Source organism: Apiospora marii (assembly GCF_038362585.1).
Source record: "Apiospora marii strain CBS 49790 chromosome Unknown utg000004l_segment0_segment0, whole genome shotgun sequence".
Lineage (NCBI taxonomy): Eukaryota > Fungi > Ascomycota > Sordariomycetes > Amphisphaeriales > Apiosporaceae > Apiospora > Apiospora marii.
In genome coordinates, this window is record NW_027117375.1 from 1,716,399 (window position 1) to 1,733,087 (window position 16,689).

General features: G+C 53.9%; 7 protein-coding genes across 7 annotated transcripts; 1 reads left to right on the forward strand and 6 right to left on the reverse strand.

Annotated features, from left to right (window-relative positions):
* Positions 1-55: 55 nt before the first annotated feature.
* On the reverse strand, positions 56-1,009 carry PG985_006479 (FHA domain protein SNIP1; the record flags this gene model as incomplete). Its single annotated transcript, XM_066826248.1, has 1 exon — positions 56-1,009. The coding sequence occupies one exon, from the start codon at positions 1,007-1,009 to the stop codon at positions 56-58; it is 954 nt and encodes a 317-aa protein (XP_066685855.1).
* Positions 1,010-1,603: 594 nt separating this feature from the next.
* PG985_006480 (uncharacterized protein) lies at positions 1,604-2,072 on the reverse strand (the record flags this gene model as incomplete). The annotated part of the gene is made up of 2 exons (XM_066826249.1): positions 1,604-1,749; positions 1,817-2,072. 2 exons carry the CDS (start codon positions 2,070-2,072, stop codon positions 1,604-1,606), a joined length of 402 nt encoding a protein of 133 aa, XP_066685856.1.
* A 1,124-nt stretch (positions 2,073-3,196) lies between these two features.
* PG985_006481 (uncharacterized protein) lies at positions 3,197-3,565 on the reverse strand (the record flags this gene model as incomplete). Its single annotated transcript, XM_066826250.1, has 1 exon — positions 3,197-3,565. The coding sequence occupies one exon, from the start codon at positions 3,563-3,565 to the stop codon at positions 3,197-3,199; it is 369 nt and encodes a 122-aa protein (XP_066685857.1).
* A 673-nt stretch (positions 3,566-4,238) lies between these two features.
* PG985_006482 (major facilitator superfamily domain-containing protein) lies at positions 4,239-6,184 on the reverse strand (the record flags this gene model as incomplete). Its single annotated transcript, XM_066826251.1, has 2 exons — positions 4,239-5,424; positions 5,490-6,184. 2 exons carry the CDS (start codon positions 6,182-6,184, stop codon positions 4,239-4,241), a joined length of 1,881 nt encoding a protein of 626 aa, XP_066685858.1.
* Positions 6,185-7,619: 1,435 nt separating this feature from the next.
* On the reverse strand, positions 7,620-9,387 carry PG985_006483 (allantoin permease; the record flags this gene model as incomplete). The annotated part of the gene is made up of 5 exons (XM_066826252.1): positions 7,620-7,864; positions 7,927-8,002; positions 8,100-9,058; positions 9,121-9,159; positions 9,228-9,387. 5 exons carry the CDS (start codon positions 9,385-9,387, stop codon positions 7,620-7,622), a joined length of 1,479 nt encoding a protein of 492 aa, XP_066685859.1.
* Positions 9,388-11,224: 1,837 nt separating this feature from the next.
* PG985_006484 (uncharacterized protein) lies at positions 11,225-11,707 on the forward strand (the record flags this gene model as incomplete). The annotated part of the gene is made up of 1 exon (XM_066826253.1): positions 11,225-11,707. The coding sequence occupies one exon, from the start codon at positions 11,225-11,227 to the stop codon at positions 11,705-11,707; it is 483 nt and encodes a 160-aa protein (XP_066685860.1).
* A 286-nt stretch (positions 11,708-11,993) lies between these two features.
* On the reverse strand, positions 11,994-15,666 carry PG985_006485 (uncharacterized protein; the record flags this gene model as incomplete). The annotated part of the gene is made up of 3 exons (XM_066826254.1): positions 11,994-15,343; positions 15,394-15,444; positions 15,495-15,666. 3 exons carry the CDS (start codon positions 15,664-15,666, stop codon positions 11,994-11,996), a joined length of 3,573 nt encoding a protein of 1,190 aa, XP_066685861.1.
* Positions 15,667-16,689: the final 1,023 nt, after the last annotated feature.

Genomic DNA, 16,689 nt, shown 5'->3' on the forward strand with positions numbered 1-16,689 from the left:
CGGCACGGTTTTGCCAAGGCAGGGTAGAGGCTGTGATGATTGCCCGGGGATATTGCTATCTGCGCTCAAACATCAGGACGTATTCTCTAGTACTTTGGCCAAACTGGACGAGATCCTTATCCTTCAGCTCTAAATACCGGCTATCCGGGATCTTCTTCGAGTTGAGCATGGTCCCGTTGGCGCTCTCGAGATCCAGCAGGTACGGCTTCACTTTACCGATCTTGTCGCCATACTCGTTCCTCTTCTCCTGGTAGCGGAACTGTATGACGGCGTGCTGTTTGCTGATGCTCGGGTGCTCGGCAATCATGTCGACCACGGCCAGTTCCCTACCCACGAGCCAGCAGCTCCGGTGACTCAGCTCGATCGTGTCAATGATGTCGGCGCCCTTGAATACGAACAGTTTCCATGCGTCCTTGGGCGAGGGCTTTCGCGCCTCGGGCGGCTCGTGGTACTTGAGAACGATGGTGGAACCGTCCGCTTGTGCGATGGAGTTGGAGGCGGCTGCCAAGGTCCCAGTGATGCCGAAATTAGGCTGCTCCTTGGGCTTCGGTGGCTCTTCACCATTCGTCACGGCGAACGAGTCAGATTGGGAAGGTAAGGGACCGCTCCGCCTCACCACCTGCTTTTCGCTCTTGCTCTTCTCATCATCGTGGTCCCTCCTTCGGCGCGAATCATGGCTACCTCGATCCCTGGACCTTCGCCGAGCTCCTTCTTTTCCCCTTCCTCCCTCGCTGTCGCGGGTTTCGCCGTCTCTTCTGCTGCGGTGTCTGCGTTCGTCGTCTCGGGATCGGGAGCGCCTGCGAGGTTTCGGTGATCTCGGCGACCGCGATCGTCGATGTCGCCGCCTGCTCTTGTCTCTGTCTTCGGATGTCTCTCTGTATTTGTGTCTCTCTGAGGGGCGAGTGCCCTCGTCACGTCTGGAAGTTCTTCGTTCTCGGCTGCGTTCGTTGTCCGAATCGTCGTGACGCGACCGTCGCGGCGGCGGTGATCTTGTACCGTCCTTCTCCATTTGTGTTTGATATGGCTGAACGGAAGATAATGTGGGTGTAACAGTTTACTGAGTACGCAGTTTGTTGACAGCCCGCTGATCGAGTGTCAGGTAGTGGAGGTTTGCTGTTTGTGGTGTATTTTGAAAATATGAAGGAATGCGACAATGACGATGCTGAGAGCCTAAAAATTAAGTTTCAGCGCGTCTCTGGAGGCGCTGGGGTGCTACAGTTCAGCTGGGTGGCGGGGCTTGTGGGGAGACCCTGGCTGAACAGCAACTCAATCCAACCCCCTACTATTACCATCGATGGCCGTCCCTATCAGTCCAACCTACATGCGCAGAGATTCGCTACTCCGTCCATGTGGACGATTTCTGATGCAGTGGCACAATTGAAATAAATAATTACATGTATATAAGACATGATTGGCAATATGTCATTAGGTTAACTCCGGCTTACCACTCTACCATGCCGCAGTTAAAGTCCTCCGCTGCCATTGAAAGATATTGGTCTTATCTCGTCTATCTTGTATTTAGTTCATAACAAGTCATCAAAATGCATGCGCCGATACCAATGCTGTGCAAAGTCTACTACATGCCCTTAAAGTCCCCTTTTCCTCATGCCGACGAAGAAGGGCAGACCATCTGCCACGAGTTCCAGGTCGGGGTGCCGCCGGACGGCTTAGTTTCCGTAGCATCGTTGCAAACGCCCACGCTGGCAGTGACGGCGTCTGCGGTGCAGTCCTCGGAGTAGTAGAGGCGGACTAAATAACGAAAACATCATGAATATACGGTAACTTCTCCCGCTAGTTTGGGGGAGAGTGGACTTACGCTCGCAGCCGTCGCCGGCCGGCTCCAGGCGCTCCAGCTTCAACGACTCGACCGGGACGTTGTTGAGCTGGGAGCATGTACCCGCCTGGCCCCTGTCCACCGTGTAGAAGCCCTGGTTCAGGTTCGAGCACCCGAAATCAGAGAAGATTCTGAACTGGCCGAGCCGAGGGTTGTCGGAGCCTTGACGCGGGACGGCCGCCGCGCTTGTGCCAGCGGCGAAAGCAGCGACAGAAGTGAGGAAGATGGTGAGCTGCATGATGACGAAAATGAGAAGTTGATGAGGCGAGTATATAGTACTATAAAGGTCTCGTTTCAAGGCGGTAGAGTTGGTTGGGTTTGGAGACGCGAAAAAATGGCTCTTTGTATTTCTGTGTATAAGATGTACTATATCACTTGGTTGCTGGGAGTAAACAGGAGTGGATGGATGATGTCCTTTAAGCTTCACCGGTGCCCCAGCAGATCGACAACACTCCTTTTATATGGGTGTAGTTTAGCCTCATTTTGTTGAACGGTGCCCGCCTTCCTCCGTCCGGTAACGTCACAGTCCTTGGCTTGTGCATCTCAAAATACGAGCTTCACTATTCTAGAACGCGTGTACAACGTTACGCAGCCACGCGTATGCATGCCTGACACTGCATAGCATTGTCTATATCAAGGCGGGAAAGTTGAACAGGTGTAGTCTTTTACGAGCTTTCGTTTCTGCCGTCCGTCGAAAAGCACCAAAAATAACAGCACTAACAAAAGCGGCTCGTATAGTTGCCAGCAGACACAGTAGATACGTACGTTTTTTTTGTTTTTTTTTGCGGCGGAGCAGGCGGGAAGGAGGCAAGTCTGCATGAAGGAATGCGCCTTTATTTGGATTACGAGGTGGTTGGTGAGCTGGCAGTGTGGCCTAGCTACCTAGTTGATTCCGTTTTCCTGTTCGCTTCGATCCAACAATGAATCGTCCTTCGCAAGAGCCGCGTGTACGGAGTAAGGGATAAACAGATGAGATCCCCAAAGATGGGCCGTGTGACCGACCCCATCGCTAGCTAGCCGTATGGATGGGGTCTTTCGGCATTTCTGGAGAATGCACTGTTGCCCGTGCCAACTCGCGGAAGGCCGGAACTCGTGTGTAGTGTCGAGTGTATGCGCCCTGCATTGTCCATTGGGATAGACGGCATTTTGATCGATTGCCAATGCGCGATGCGTAGCGGGATCGAAACCAGCCCACCCAGCAAACAAATGATCCGGAAATTGTGTTTCTGTGGAAGTCTTCCCCCCGATCTCACCGATCCCCGCGATCCGATCGCAAACATCCACCCCAAGTCCTCATCAAGTTCCCGCTCATTACATCGAATCGTCCTTCCCCACACTCTGCCTACCTCCCACCTCACTCACTCACTCACCCGGCCTATCAATCCCACTTTCCCGCACCGCCCTGTCCGCCCACCTCTCGCCCGCCCGAAGCCCGACATAGGCCGCTGGCCAGAAGACGGCCCATACCGCCAGCTGCGCGACCGGCAAAGGCGGTGGCTTCTTGAGGGCACCACCCCCGACGACGCCCGATGTCGAGGAGACGTGCCGCCGCTGCTGTCTGACTGCCGAAGAGACGATCCAGAGCAGACGTCCGCTGGCCACCGTGGCGAGGGCGTAGGTCAGCACCTTCTGCTTGCGACTCAACTTCTCTGCGAACCAGAGCTTGCTGCCCTTTGTTGGCTGCGGGGGCGGTGGTGGTGTATGACTGCTGTTGCTGCTGCTGCTGTCCATTGACGGTTGTTTGGCAGGTAAGTACTTCAGGTAATTTGTGTGTAGAAACCCGTATTGGAGGCCTGATGACCAAACTGCTGTCTCCTGGCTATGTGCACAACCGCAACTGTAAGTGTTGAGTGGAGTTTGCTTTCGAGCGCGGCGGGCAAGATGCCGGCTTGGAGGTGTTGAAGAATGCGGGGTTCCGTTCACTTTGGGGGAACACTTGCTGTTATTCGCTACCTAATGTTATATCCTTCAGGCTCAGTTTAAGCCTTCCTAACTAGAACCATGCTCAAGCTGTAGCAAACCATCGTTTTCTTTAAATGCATGTGTGTCTAGGTAGTGTCAATTTTGTCAGGCGAACAACAACTGACGCATCTAAACATCCAGTATACCTTCTTCAAGCGAGTAGATGCTCCAGTACCATTTATCTCTTGGCGCATATGGTGGCGCTGGAGGCAAAGACACGAGCTGCATGGCATGCATCTTCCATGCATGCGCGATGCAATCAACTTTGATGCGGTCGCACATGCACATGCCCCGGGTCAATCAGCCTCGGAAAGAATACCTCTACGCTAATCTGCCCATTCGTCGTTTGCCCCCTGGTTTGGATCAGTCATTCTAGTGGATATTCTTCCAGTGCTTTCTCTTCTTCCCCTTTATCGTATCCCTCGCCGTCGCGGTGTCAGACTCACGGCAACCTGCCGGCCTCCTTTTCCGCATCCCTATCCAGACGAACGCCGGTTTCTTTATCAAACACTGCCTTGCCAGCCGTTGGACTGTCTCTCTCCTTCTCCTCCTGCCGACGCGCCCTCGTGGTCGCCCGCCTCTCGTTGCGCTCCTGGTCTTCCCGCATGCGCTTGATCACCCGGCTCTTGGCCCGGATCCGCGCGCCGTACTTGTAGAAGATGATGGGGATGGGGATCATGGCGACCTCGAGCAGCCCCATTAGCGTCCCCGCCCACTGTGGCGTCAGCGCCTTATACATGGCCGGCGCCGCCAAGGGCAGGGTCCCGCCAAACAGGCTGCGCGTCACCGCGTTGCCCGCCAGCGCCGAGGCCGCGTACACGCCGTACGCCCCCGCCAGGTAGTTGGACCCGTAGATGAAGCTGATGGTGTTGCCCGCGCCGAAGGGGATGCCGAACGCGATGGGGATGGCCCAGTGGATCGTGACGGGCAGGCACGTCCACGAGAACGCCAGCTGGCCGATGGGCGTGAGAATGGCGCCGAGAATCATGACCCTAGCCGTTGCCTCCGGAGGGACCTTGCCCGTTTCGGGGTCTTTGGGGTGGGAGTTGATTATCTTCCTCAGCAAAGGCTCGGAGCAGATGGTCATCATCGTGCCAGTCCCAATTCCCAAGAAGGCGAGGCCGCTCACACCCGGACCCCATCCTCGATATTGGGAAAACACAATAGGTACTGAAGCAAACGACATATACAGCACGCCATAAATTAGCGATATCCACAGGTTGAAGAACCAAAGAATCGGCTCGGTGAAGGCCAAGATAAAGGGCCTGACCAGATTGATCTTCATAAGTTCGGCAGTCGATTTCTTCATATCGTAGCGAGACCACCACCGGTCATCGTCGGTTTCCTTCCTGAGCTTTGCCGCTTTCTTCTGCAGGATGATTGGCGAATACGTTTCCTTGACCGTGACCATGAGCAAGGTGCCCACGCCGGCCATGATGAGGACAATCCAGTTGTCCCAGCGCCAACCCAGGTACTGGTAAATGAAGCCACCTATGACCGGACCCGTCGTCGGGCCGTTCATGGGGGCTATGCTCCAGAGCGACATGACCAGAGCTCGTGTTTCTTCGGTTGATATGTCCACTACAGATCCCGCCGAGTTTGTTATCATCACGGCACCGAATAGCGCACTAGTGGGGGAATATTAGCTCTGGGATAACAGGAAAAGACACGGGGTAGCCGAGACGCCACGTACCCAAAGAACCGCACGACAATGATCTCCTCGAGAGACGTGGCGAGGCATGCAGGAATGACAAGAAGGGTGAAGACAACCATGCTTGCAATGTAAACGGGCCGACGCCCAAACAGCTCACTGAACGGGGCCGCGAAGAGACTACCTCCAGCTAGACCGAGCAGATATGCTGTGACGCCCAAGGTCGTCACTGCCGTGTTGGCGACGCCGAACTCGGCTTGCAAGCCGGGGATCGAGGCTGTGTAGCTGGTGCTGTAGAATACCACTACCCAGGTAGTAAAGGAGATGCATACGAGGCACCAAGCTCGGTACCACAGTGGCCAGTATCTCGGATTGTCAGGGTCGTCCTCTTCAAAGTAAACCTCGAAGTCGGGAGGCCGCGAAGCAGTACTTCCCACGCTGGCTGCCGTCCTTACTCGCGAGATGGCGGCTTCTCGGCCATAGTTGTCCCCGTCCTGAAGCGTATTGTATGCACCGGAGATGGCGAGCTCAAGGGGCTCTAGAGGGTTCGAGCTGTGAGAGGTATGAGAGACTTGGCTGGCGCGACTGTGCCGTCTAGCGAGTTTGTGATATCTCTCCTGCTTGGGAGGGGCGCGCAATGATTCCATGCTGTTCTTTTCCGACGATCCATGGAACGAGTTGTCGTCCCGCATGCCACGAGATGAGCTATCCTTCTCATCAGCCTTGACCTCGGCCATCTTGTGCTGATGATGGGATTCGAGATGAGTCTGGTAGAGCTAGAGAAGAGTGGTGTTGGCGCCTTCCTTTGGAGACCTTGGACTGATGCCAGTGGGGTTTCTTATTGCTCTCCCTCGAAGACTTCAAGTACGCAGAACGCCCATGATCCCATGGGGATGGATGGTATTATGATAGTTTCAATGGCTGAGTAGTGGGAAGATCGTTGGAGATGAGGAGGACTACGTCAACAACAGCATCAATACCGGTACCGTTGTTGCTGATTAACAAGCACGCAACGCACAGAAGTTGCGGGCAGATCTCTTCACAACCGGGACCCGGTTTCCTCTTTCTGGTAAGGCAGGCTTGGCTGCCTTGGACAAGCAGCGGGCTCCATTGCTACCTACGGGAGGGCGCGTTCGAATAACCGACCGCCTAATGCACCGAGACTGGCGAGTGACGAGATAGAACGCGGCCAATAGGGCACAAGCCGATGACCGGTGAGCCCATTTCCACGAACCGGAGATAATCGGCAGTGGACTAAACTCCCCCATGCAATACACTATCATGTATACGCACAAGCAAATACCGTATAGCCCTAACAACGTTGGGCGACGATGCCGAAGCGAAGGGGGATCTTGGAGTATATCATGAAGGGCCCGAGCCAGTGGTTTATGGCCGTCGCGTGTGGCAAGTGTCGCCATCATTACGACTTGCATGTTCATCCCAAAACGATGTGTCATTGTAATGTGCCCAGACTCTCGCATGCAGCCTTCACGACATTGCCTTGGCGAGCATGACTTCGCGAAGAAGCGAAGGGCGCGAGATGAGAGAGATAATCAGAATGTCGACCCCGCCTGACCCCCTGAGCGACTACGGGCACTAACCCCATGGGAGAAATACAGCACTTGCCTAGTCGCATCCCATCTGCCCATCCCCCCGAAGTGGAGACGGCAAACAGTTGGAACAGTTGGGCTAGGCTTGGCTTCGGCTGCGTGCGCCAAACTTAACGGGCTTCTCTGCAGTGCTTCCTTTCTCGGCATGTGTCTAGAACGACCTTTGATTTGAAGTAGGAGATAGATAGGTCAAGAGCTCTTGGCATCGACTTCATTTACTTCGTCGAGTGTCTGTTTAATATCTCCTCTCCGATGTGGTCTTGATCATTCCCAGACAAGGATACCTTGCCTAGTTGGAGTCTTTTGCTAGTCTACTTGTAGACCCGAGGTATGCACAAGGCTTGATGGAGTAACTGCGCCAACTAACTGATGGAAATTGGCATCTTCTGCGCAGCAACGAACAATGGAGGACCGGCACCCAGGGACCCGGACCCCGAAGGTAGGTAGAGATTGGCTCTTCCCCAACAAATGGATTCGGACTTCATGTTTCTTCCAGCTATATGGCTGATTGTACTCTAAACAATGCCGGGGACAGATTTGTCTCGCAATGCACAATTGTGATCTAGAATACATACCGAAACTCGTGATTCTCCCGGTCCGTCAGATCGAAGAACTCACTGTTCTCCGTGTGCACCTCGCCCGCGTAGAGCCTGTCCCTCCGCTTGTTCTCCCACCGGTAGTAGAGCATCAAGATGCCCGTCAAGACGGCCGCCGACGCCGTGGTGACGACCATGACGATCTTGGCAGGGATGTACTCCGGGGCGTCCTCGTCGCGGAAGGTAAGGGGGCCGATGATGTTGCCGGCGCCTTGAGGTCAATCGAGTTAGTGCTTGACAAGCTTACAATTCGGTGAGGTGGGGAAATCTTACAGAAAGAGATGAGGACGATGGCGTTCATGGTGACTTTCTTGGTGTGGCCCGCGTAGTTGGCGCCTGCGTACGAATACTGTGCGAAATGTCCAGTCAGCGTTATTCCATTATTCAGTCTTCCTCTATACCGTGCGGCACGGTCTTGAGAGCAATCAAGCAACAGAATAACTCACCATCAACGGCAACGAGGAGCCGATGAAATTGGCCAGGTAGTTCCCCACCATCTTCCCCGCGACATATCCCTCCGACGGCAGGAAGGCCATGAGGCAGCTCCCCGCGAACCCGATGCCCAGGAGCGCGATGATGCCCGGCCCGCGCAGCCCGAACCGGCCCGCGAACCAGGTGGCCCCGAGCGTGCACGCGATGGCGATGGCGCCGGACGGCATGGACAGGAGCGCCGTCTGCTTGGACGTCCAGCCGAAGCTCTGGATGACGGTGGCCTGGTAGCTACTAATAAACCCGTTGGGGATGTTGGACGTCAAGACCATGAGCACGAGCAGGTAGGTCTGGGGGTCGGCGAGGCACTCGAGGAACTGCGGCAGCTTGAAGTGCTTGTTCTCGACGCCCGTCAGGTTGGTCCGGAGCCGCTCGATGGCCCAGCGCTTCTCCTGCTCCGACAGCCGCGCCGTCATCGGGTTGTCGGGCATCAGGAGCAGCACCAGGGCCCCGACGGTGATGGTCGCCAGCCCCCACACCAGGAACATGACCTGCCACGACTTGAAGTCGTTGCGCGTGTAGTGCTGGAAGCCGAAGGACGTGAGCGCGCCGACGATCTTGGCCACGCCCGTGCCGACGTACCAGAACCCGACTCGGGGCGGCTGCTCCGACTTCTTGTACCACATGGTCGTGATCAGGATCAAGGCGGGCGCCACCGAGGCCTCGAAACACCCGAGCAGGACCCGCAAGGAGACAAGCCCGGCCCAGTTGTGCGACGTCGAGTTGCAAGTCACCATGAGACCCCATAGGAGCACATTGACGCCGAGGAACTTGGCCGTGGGCAGTCTCTGCATCAGGTAGGCCGTCGGGAACTCGAATGCTAGGTACGTGACGTAAAAGACCGTCGCCAACTCCGAGTATTGGTCGCCTGTGATGCCAGTGTCTTTCCTCAGGCCCATGACATTGGCATAGTTGACTGGAGACGGTTAGAGTCCAAGAACCCACTCACGACCATGCCTTGTCAAGCCAGATACGCACTCAATGTCTTGTCTAAATATTGCAAGAAGTAGCATCCAACTATTATAATTCGCATTAGCTATTTCATACAGTTCACATGCGGACATATCGAGTATGCGAGTACGTACACATCAAAGGGACGATCCTGCGATCGATCTTGCGTAGCAGCCTCTTCTCGTCCTCTGGAGTCATTTCAATCGTCTCGCCCACATTGACATACTGCAGCGCCGCGTCGCCATCCTGAACCGGCGCGGGCCCTTTACCCGAGACTTCCTTTTTGGTGGACATAGCAAGTTCAGATTCGGGTACACAAAACTATGAAAAGAATCACAACATGGTTGAACCAAACAAGTACAGCAACACCTTCTCTATCTTGTCTCAGTCACACCGTGACTCATATAAACGACTATCTCAGTTACCTGTCGGCCGCAGCCGAAGGAACTCCTATATCCAGACGTCATGTGGCAGTTCCCCCGCATTCAGGTGATAAGAGTGCCGGAACCATGACCAGACGCGAGGAGAAAGAAGTGCAAGAGGGCAGCCTGCGTTATGCCAAGGCGGGTGGCCAATGCCGTACCCATGTCATGTTTTGGAGAGTATCATAGGCCATTTGATAGATTTGTAGATAGGTAAGACGCAATGCAGCATCTAAGTACAAGGAGTGATTGGAGTTCAAATGTTGGAGAGCTATGTGCGCTATCTCCCCAAACGATACGATGCGGCAAATGGCATGGTTTCGGGGAGGCACCGACTCCCATCGATTGATCATCGGATAATCGACGGAAAATCCGACAAGACACACGAGCGATGTTTTAGATATCCTGCCTATACAGTAAGCCGTGCATAATCGACTCGTAACCGATGTTGCGTGACCGTGGTTCTCGGTTTGAAGAAAACATTCGATCTGCCAGCGACTAAGCCCTCACTAGTAGAGGCCACACATCTCATAATGCATCGATCTAGAAAGAATTACGGTGATGGATGCTCACGCAACCCGTTGGGCACTCATGAAACATAACAAAGCCTATCGATCGCGACCAAATCGGCGAATCAGATGCGATCCCACCCTACTAATCGAGCCTCACTCACAACCGACTCATCCGCCGTTACGAGGTGTAATCTCGGCCAAGGACGGTTGAAACCCCCAAATGGAGGTGCGAATGGAGTCGTCGATTCGCGGGAAATAGTAAAGAAGAAAAAATCTGTCCTCGACTAACGGTTGAATTTTGCGCCGATTGGACGTCCCACTGGTCATCTTGCTAGTTTTTCCCATTTTCTGCCCTCGTCGCAATTTTATCGAGTCCCGCGGCATTTGGGTATCGAGAATGATTGGACTCTCACGCAACCCGCCGGCAATTGTATGGGGGTGACAGGCACCCCCAGGAGCCCACACTGCTTCGTCCTTGGCCCAAACGTCCAAAATGGGGGTATTCAGGGCGGACGGGTCGCGCAGTGCACCCAGCCAGCGCGCCGCCATCCTGGGGGTGCGCCAGCTAGGCCAGGCACCAGGGGCAGCCTCGTGGGAAGAAGAACCAGCTTAAGACTGGGTCCTGCTCCTTGGTGCAGCACATAGGGCTGATCAGAGGCTCAATCGAAGATCGATCAGTCGACATTGTCGTCATGATCACTCGCGCCCGGGCCAGAGCTCAACCATTCGGGCCGCTAGACACGGCGACCCGGCCATCTAGAGGTCCGTGTCGCCGTTGGTGCCTGACGCCGGTCCATGGGTTAGCGCCGGTCCCGGTTTGCCTCCCGGGGCTCCCCTGCCATGTTGGTGGGAGGATACCCGAGAATAGACGAAGCCTCGTGCAACGGCTTCGCTCACCCGCCTTTTTCTGCCTCCTGCTTCTGCCGATAAATAGGTGCCTCGAAGAAGGCCTTGAAGGTGAGAGGGAAGAAAGAGAGATCCGACGCAACTTCAAAGTCAATCGACCCGTAACGTCTATCTATAAGACAGGTGTCAAACCAACAACCCTCGTGTATTACTATTTGAACACTCAACTCATTGTCAAAAGCATATATTTCTTCATTTCTCAAGACTTAATCCATCATAAGAAGAGCGCCTACCAAAGCAACACACATCTTAGCAACGCGGCCTCTTTGAAACATATAATCAAATCACACCATGCCTTCCTCCAAGAAGCACGCCACCAACCGCAATAACAACAACAACAACAACAAGCAGCTGGCCTGCTGCCCTGCGTGTGGCCGCTCCGAACTCGTCTGGTACCAGCGGTTCAACAGCCTCTTCGATGGCCTCTTCGCCGGCTGGACAGGAGCAGCAACCGTAGCCGCAACCATCATCACCATCAAGGAGCAGGTCATCTCCATATTCCCAAGCAACATCCCTAGAGAACTGGCTAGTCGCTTCTACAACTTCTTCCAGCTGGCCCGGGCCAAGAAGCAGGGCATCTGGTGGCACATCGGGGACCGGATATGCCGGTTCGGCTCGAGGACCCAGGATGTTGGCTTGAAGGCCAAGAACCATGCAGCAAAGGTTGGCCCCAAGTCGAAAAAACACAGACGCGCAAACAGCCGTCTGCTCACCTGGATCCGACGTGGCGAGGTGTATGAGGGTCTGGATGGCGAGAGAGTGAGAATCGAGTAAGAATGGGGGGCGGCATGTACGAAGGACAAGAAGATAATGAAAATCGGCGTCAAAGCGTTATATTATGGCGATGTAGGATACAAGTCGCTCCATTGAGCGCCGGGCATTGGGTATTGGGTATTGGGTACTGGGCATTGGGTAAAGGCGCAAACTTCGCTTCGAATAACTCAGTTTGATTAGAGCAGCGACTTTTTTTCTGGATTTCAATCAATCAACACATACAAGTTGCCTACAACCTCTCCTCGTGACAGGTCTTCAATGGCCCCACCCCATGGAGTAGCTGGCCTCAAGCACACTCCTGGCGATGCTTCTTCCAGTCTGCCTTCTGGCACTCCTTGGAACAGTAGGCGACCTCCTTGCACCGGGCACACTGCATCAGCTTGCCGCCAGCCGCCGTCTTGGCTTTGCCGCAGCTGCGACACTTCTCAGATGCATCAAATGGCTGCTGCACGCCGCGGCCAGGCTGCAGCCCGTCGGTATTGACAATGTCCTCGATAAAAGGGACCGAGAACGTGGGGCTGATGGCCGCGCGCACTGCGTATCGTGACGCCAGGTCCCAGCCCGGAATCTTCATGTAGTTCTCAGGCAGCTTGCCATTGCCACAGCTACAGAGCAGTTGCTTGCCCGTCTCCATGGTCAGCGGGATCTCGGCCCCGGGTTTCTTGTACTCGCAATCCACCGTATGGTTCCAGGTACGGCATCGCTCTACCATGTCCGGAATGGCTTGCTTCCAGAGACGGAGCTCCTCATCATTCACAGTGATCGCACATATCTCGAGCTCGCGCAACACGAGGAAGAAGTCCTCAAGCTTCCTCGAGAGGACAATATCAAGGGTCAGCGGCATGATCGCAGCATCGGCAACTACCGAGCCTGCGGCGGCGTCGATGCGGATGCACTGGATAAAGACCAGGAGAACAATGCCTTTGTCAGGTTGACTGAGGGAGAAGAGCCCCGTCTGGCCACCCTGGAGTCCGGAAGACAACATGAACATGGTGAAAACCGACTCTTTGAAGTTGACACGTAAGTCTTTGTTGACTCCCGCATCAGTCTTGCCAGAATCTCGCAGGCGCTTCTCGTTAATAGAGAATACGTGCGAGGTCAAAGTGACGAGCCACTGGCTGTCCCGTTTGTGTTGTGGATCGACGTTGAGGATCGGCAGTCTGTCCAGACTGAGATTCTGGCCATTCAAGGCGATCGGTATAGCATCGGGCCCTAGTGTCGTCGGAAAGAGGTAACTCGCCAGGGCCTTCGACCTCAAAGGATTTGCAACCGGCGCAACGACTTCAACATACGAAGACTTCCGCGCAACCCTTGTCTTGCTGGACTCCTGATCAACGGGTATTGGATACACAACAGGGATAACCAGACTGTCTTTGCCAAACACAATCTCGATGATAAACGGCGAAGTTTGTCGTAGCTCAATCGGCACTTTCTCTTCCAAAAGCTTCTTTCCCTGGCCAGTGGTTATATCAACATGACCAGTAAGAGTCAGCAACCTAGCAGAGTTTGCGTCTACATTTGCAGTGATGCGGTATTGCTGTTCGGAAATGCTCAGATCTTGCAATTCACCCTCGAGGTCTGGTGCGAGAAGGGGCAAGCCTGGGAGATTTCTCGTAACGAAAACATGTTCAGCGTCGGCCATCTCCGTTTCATAGACTACCAGCTCGGGTCCCAGACCTGCACTCCTGAATGTGGAAAGTGACTGCGCTGTCGTTTGGATTCTGAGGCTGACCTTGGCCGAGCCGGGCTCGGCTTGTAAAGCAGCGGTCGGAACCATCACTGAAGCCACGATGTTCGAGCTCCCGCCCCATCCATTGGTATCTTGCTCGACAGATACCTGGAAGGAATCCTCCTTTGGATCACCCTGGGGCTTCACACTTCCAAATGCGAGTTGCACATCAGCAAAAAAGTTTTGCCACTGACCTGGCCTGCTCGACGAAAACCCGACCTGCAGGGTCGGTGCGCATCGCTTTGAAGGGTCTGAATCATATATTCTGTTAAATTGCGCCCTTGGCACTACCAGGGTCACAGCGAGAGCTGCAGGAACATCATTCCAGGCGCTGAAGTTGTCGGCTCCAGGATTTCTTTTGATTTCGTTTTGCAGCCACTTATCAGTGAAGAGCCCCATGTTGTGCATTTGCAGAGTCAGTTCTTGGACATAAAGACTACCGAGAAGGAGTTTCCGATCGTCACGGATCTTGTTTATCAGAGACTGGTAAACAAGCGGCCATTCGGTATTGACGGTTGTGCGGGCATGCTTTAGGAGAGCGACTAGACTGCCACGATGGAATCGTGGGTAGGCGCTCTTTTGCATTGCTACCAACATTTGATCTTGGGCGGCCCCCATGAAGCCGTACGGATCCTCGTTCTCAAACATACGGTAATAAATGCTAAAGAAGACACTGCTCAGCGCGTCAGGGTCAACATACAACTTTGGAGCTGGCTCGCCCGAGGTGGAGAGCGAAAGATCACGTTTCCAGGCGATGCGGGAGTGGAGGTGAGATTCGTTTCCCTGGTTCTGGGCCGCTCCAATCACAAGCGCATCCACGGCGGATGTCGAAGTGGCATTGGTCCAGGACTCGACTGCACTTACACCAAGGACGAGAGAAGTCATCGGTGCGTGGCCGAGCAGCAAATCGTCCAGCTCGGCTTGGCGGTGACTCGCCCCCTTCATAAGAGTCTCGACATACACAGTCGAGCTACTTATTGGTTTCAGCAGTGGTGAAGCTGATACGAGAAGGTTCACGGCGCCTAGGTGGTCTGCAAGGTTTGATGTGTCGACAACATCAAATAGAAGGCCCTTGCTGTCGCAAGAGGGGTATCGATCCGGATCCAGTTCATACCGAGACATATCAAATTGGCAGCGATACACAGTCGATGCCTTGTTGCTGCCACAACTAGCATCTTTCAATGCCTGACAAAAGTTGAGCGCATCTGCAACCGCGAACGAGACTGTCACTCCGTGCTTCAGCTGGCTCTGAAAAGCCTTAACCCACTCTCGGAACTGCGTTGTAGCAGCCTGGACAAGCCGCTCCTTTCCTTTACTTTGCCCATCGATTCGCAGTGGGGAGCCAGACGCGATGTTGGCAAAGGCCATGGCCAAATGAAATCCTAGGATAGGGTCCGTTCCTCGATGAAGGAGTGTATGTTGTGAGAGAATGCTGCCCAGGAGAGGATTCGGCAAGTCGGCATTCAATTCAGTGAGACTACCCGTTTTCCAGTATTGAGCATGAGTCTCCGGAAGGACCATCATAGCATGGATCGCAACCGGCGAAGCGGATCGAATGCCAGTCAACATGAGGCTGGTTTCCCCTCCAGCTTCTAACTGGCGGGTTCTCCTTAGTTCCTTCTCAAGCGTGGGCTTGTCCAAGGCTCTTGCGGACGCCAAACATTTACTCCAGAATTCTCTGGTTAATCCCAGACTTCCCGCGTCGCAGAACGAGATAAACTCGCTATACTTGCTCTGGCGCCATGTCTCGAGAGTATCGGAGACTGCAAGGAGCTTTTCCAGCTGGGCCTCGAGGACGGCTGCTGCGGCCTTGGTCAGATAGATATCATAGTAAATGTTCCACAAGACACCCAGGTCTTTGGTATCATCCCCATCTATGATTAGAGACAGAAGTAGAGCATTTCTTCCTATAGTTGCGTCAGAGTATAGCGCTTCTTGTACACCGGATTCTACTTACCTGCGACTGCCGTTACAACATCGCAGCACGTGAAGTTAAGCTTGCGAGGAGCTGGGCCACGTTAGTTATCGTTTCTCAAAGACTCCATGGGAAAGACCTACGAAGCCCGTCATTTGCGTAGGCGGTGTAGAGAATGTTGCGAACATCTCCAGATCCGAGGAGCAAGATGTCGGCGTCGACTCCTTGGGGCAAGCCTCGAGTCAAACAGACGGCGGGGGTGTTGCCAATGGGGTAAAACTGCGATATATAACTCGCTATTGTCGGAACCCGCATCTTGGGTTCGCCTATATCCAATATCGAAGCTTGAGGCTACAATGTGGATATGAACATCAAAGTGGTTAATGACACAGTCGAGTCTCGAGTCAGGCCAATGAAGCTTCGATGCACCTTTCGCCCGGGAGTCAATGGATTGCAAATAAACGCTCGGTAAAGGGGCTGCCCTTGAAGGAAGAATGAGCTGTGAAGTTCCAGCTACGCTTTTACCAACTTGTTCGGTGAGATCCAATGGTGATACGAGTTTTGGTGATTGCTTTTTGCGAGGTGGGGGCTCGGCGTGGTGTTGCATTGAACGTTAAATCCACTGAAGCCCAGAGTGTTTTTGTTGCTCGGCTTAACCCGAACAATCCAAATTTTGGTTTCTGTCAATTCCTCCAGGCAGGCAACGTGCCTGAGTTACCACCTACGGCCATCTACGTTCTGGCTCTCTCGCAAGGTGTTGTGCATATGTTAAGTAGTATACATACTTCTACGTGAAGATACCCAACTGTGCATACAACCTAGGAAACGTCAATACGCCTTGGTGGCATTGTTCATATCCATGCCAATAGTATTGGAGGGGCGGCAACCAGCAGTCAGCAGTGCCTGGCAGCCTGGCTGTACCCCGCAATCTGGCAAAACGCACGCTCCAGGTGCACGGCAACTTTGGTGGATAGGTAGGCAGTAGGTGCTGAGATCGGTAGCAAGAGCAGCTATATTAAGTCCAATATTGCCCATCTCGGAGTCCCATATCCTATACCCCGTGTAACATTGTAATAGAAAGTGACCCGTAAGGGCCTCAAAAAGAAAGTGAAAAAAGACGACACGACTTGATCAATGAGCTACGCTCTCGTGTATTATGGTTACATGTAACAAAAACACTGTCAGCAAGGCTCCTTTACCGTAGTAAATCTTCAGGGCAACCTTCGCTCTCATTGCGTCAGGAGATCATTGATAGTCTCTGGTAAGATCACGGTTACTATTTGGATACACATGTCACGTTTCACAGAATGAAAACCAAGAAACAGTTTGGTCAGACTT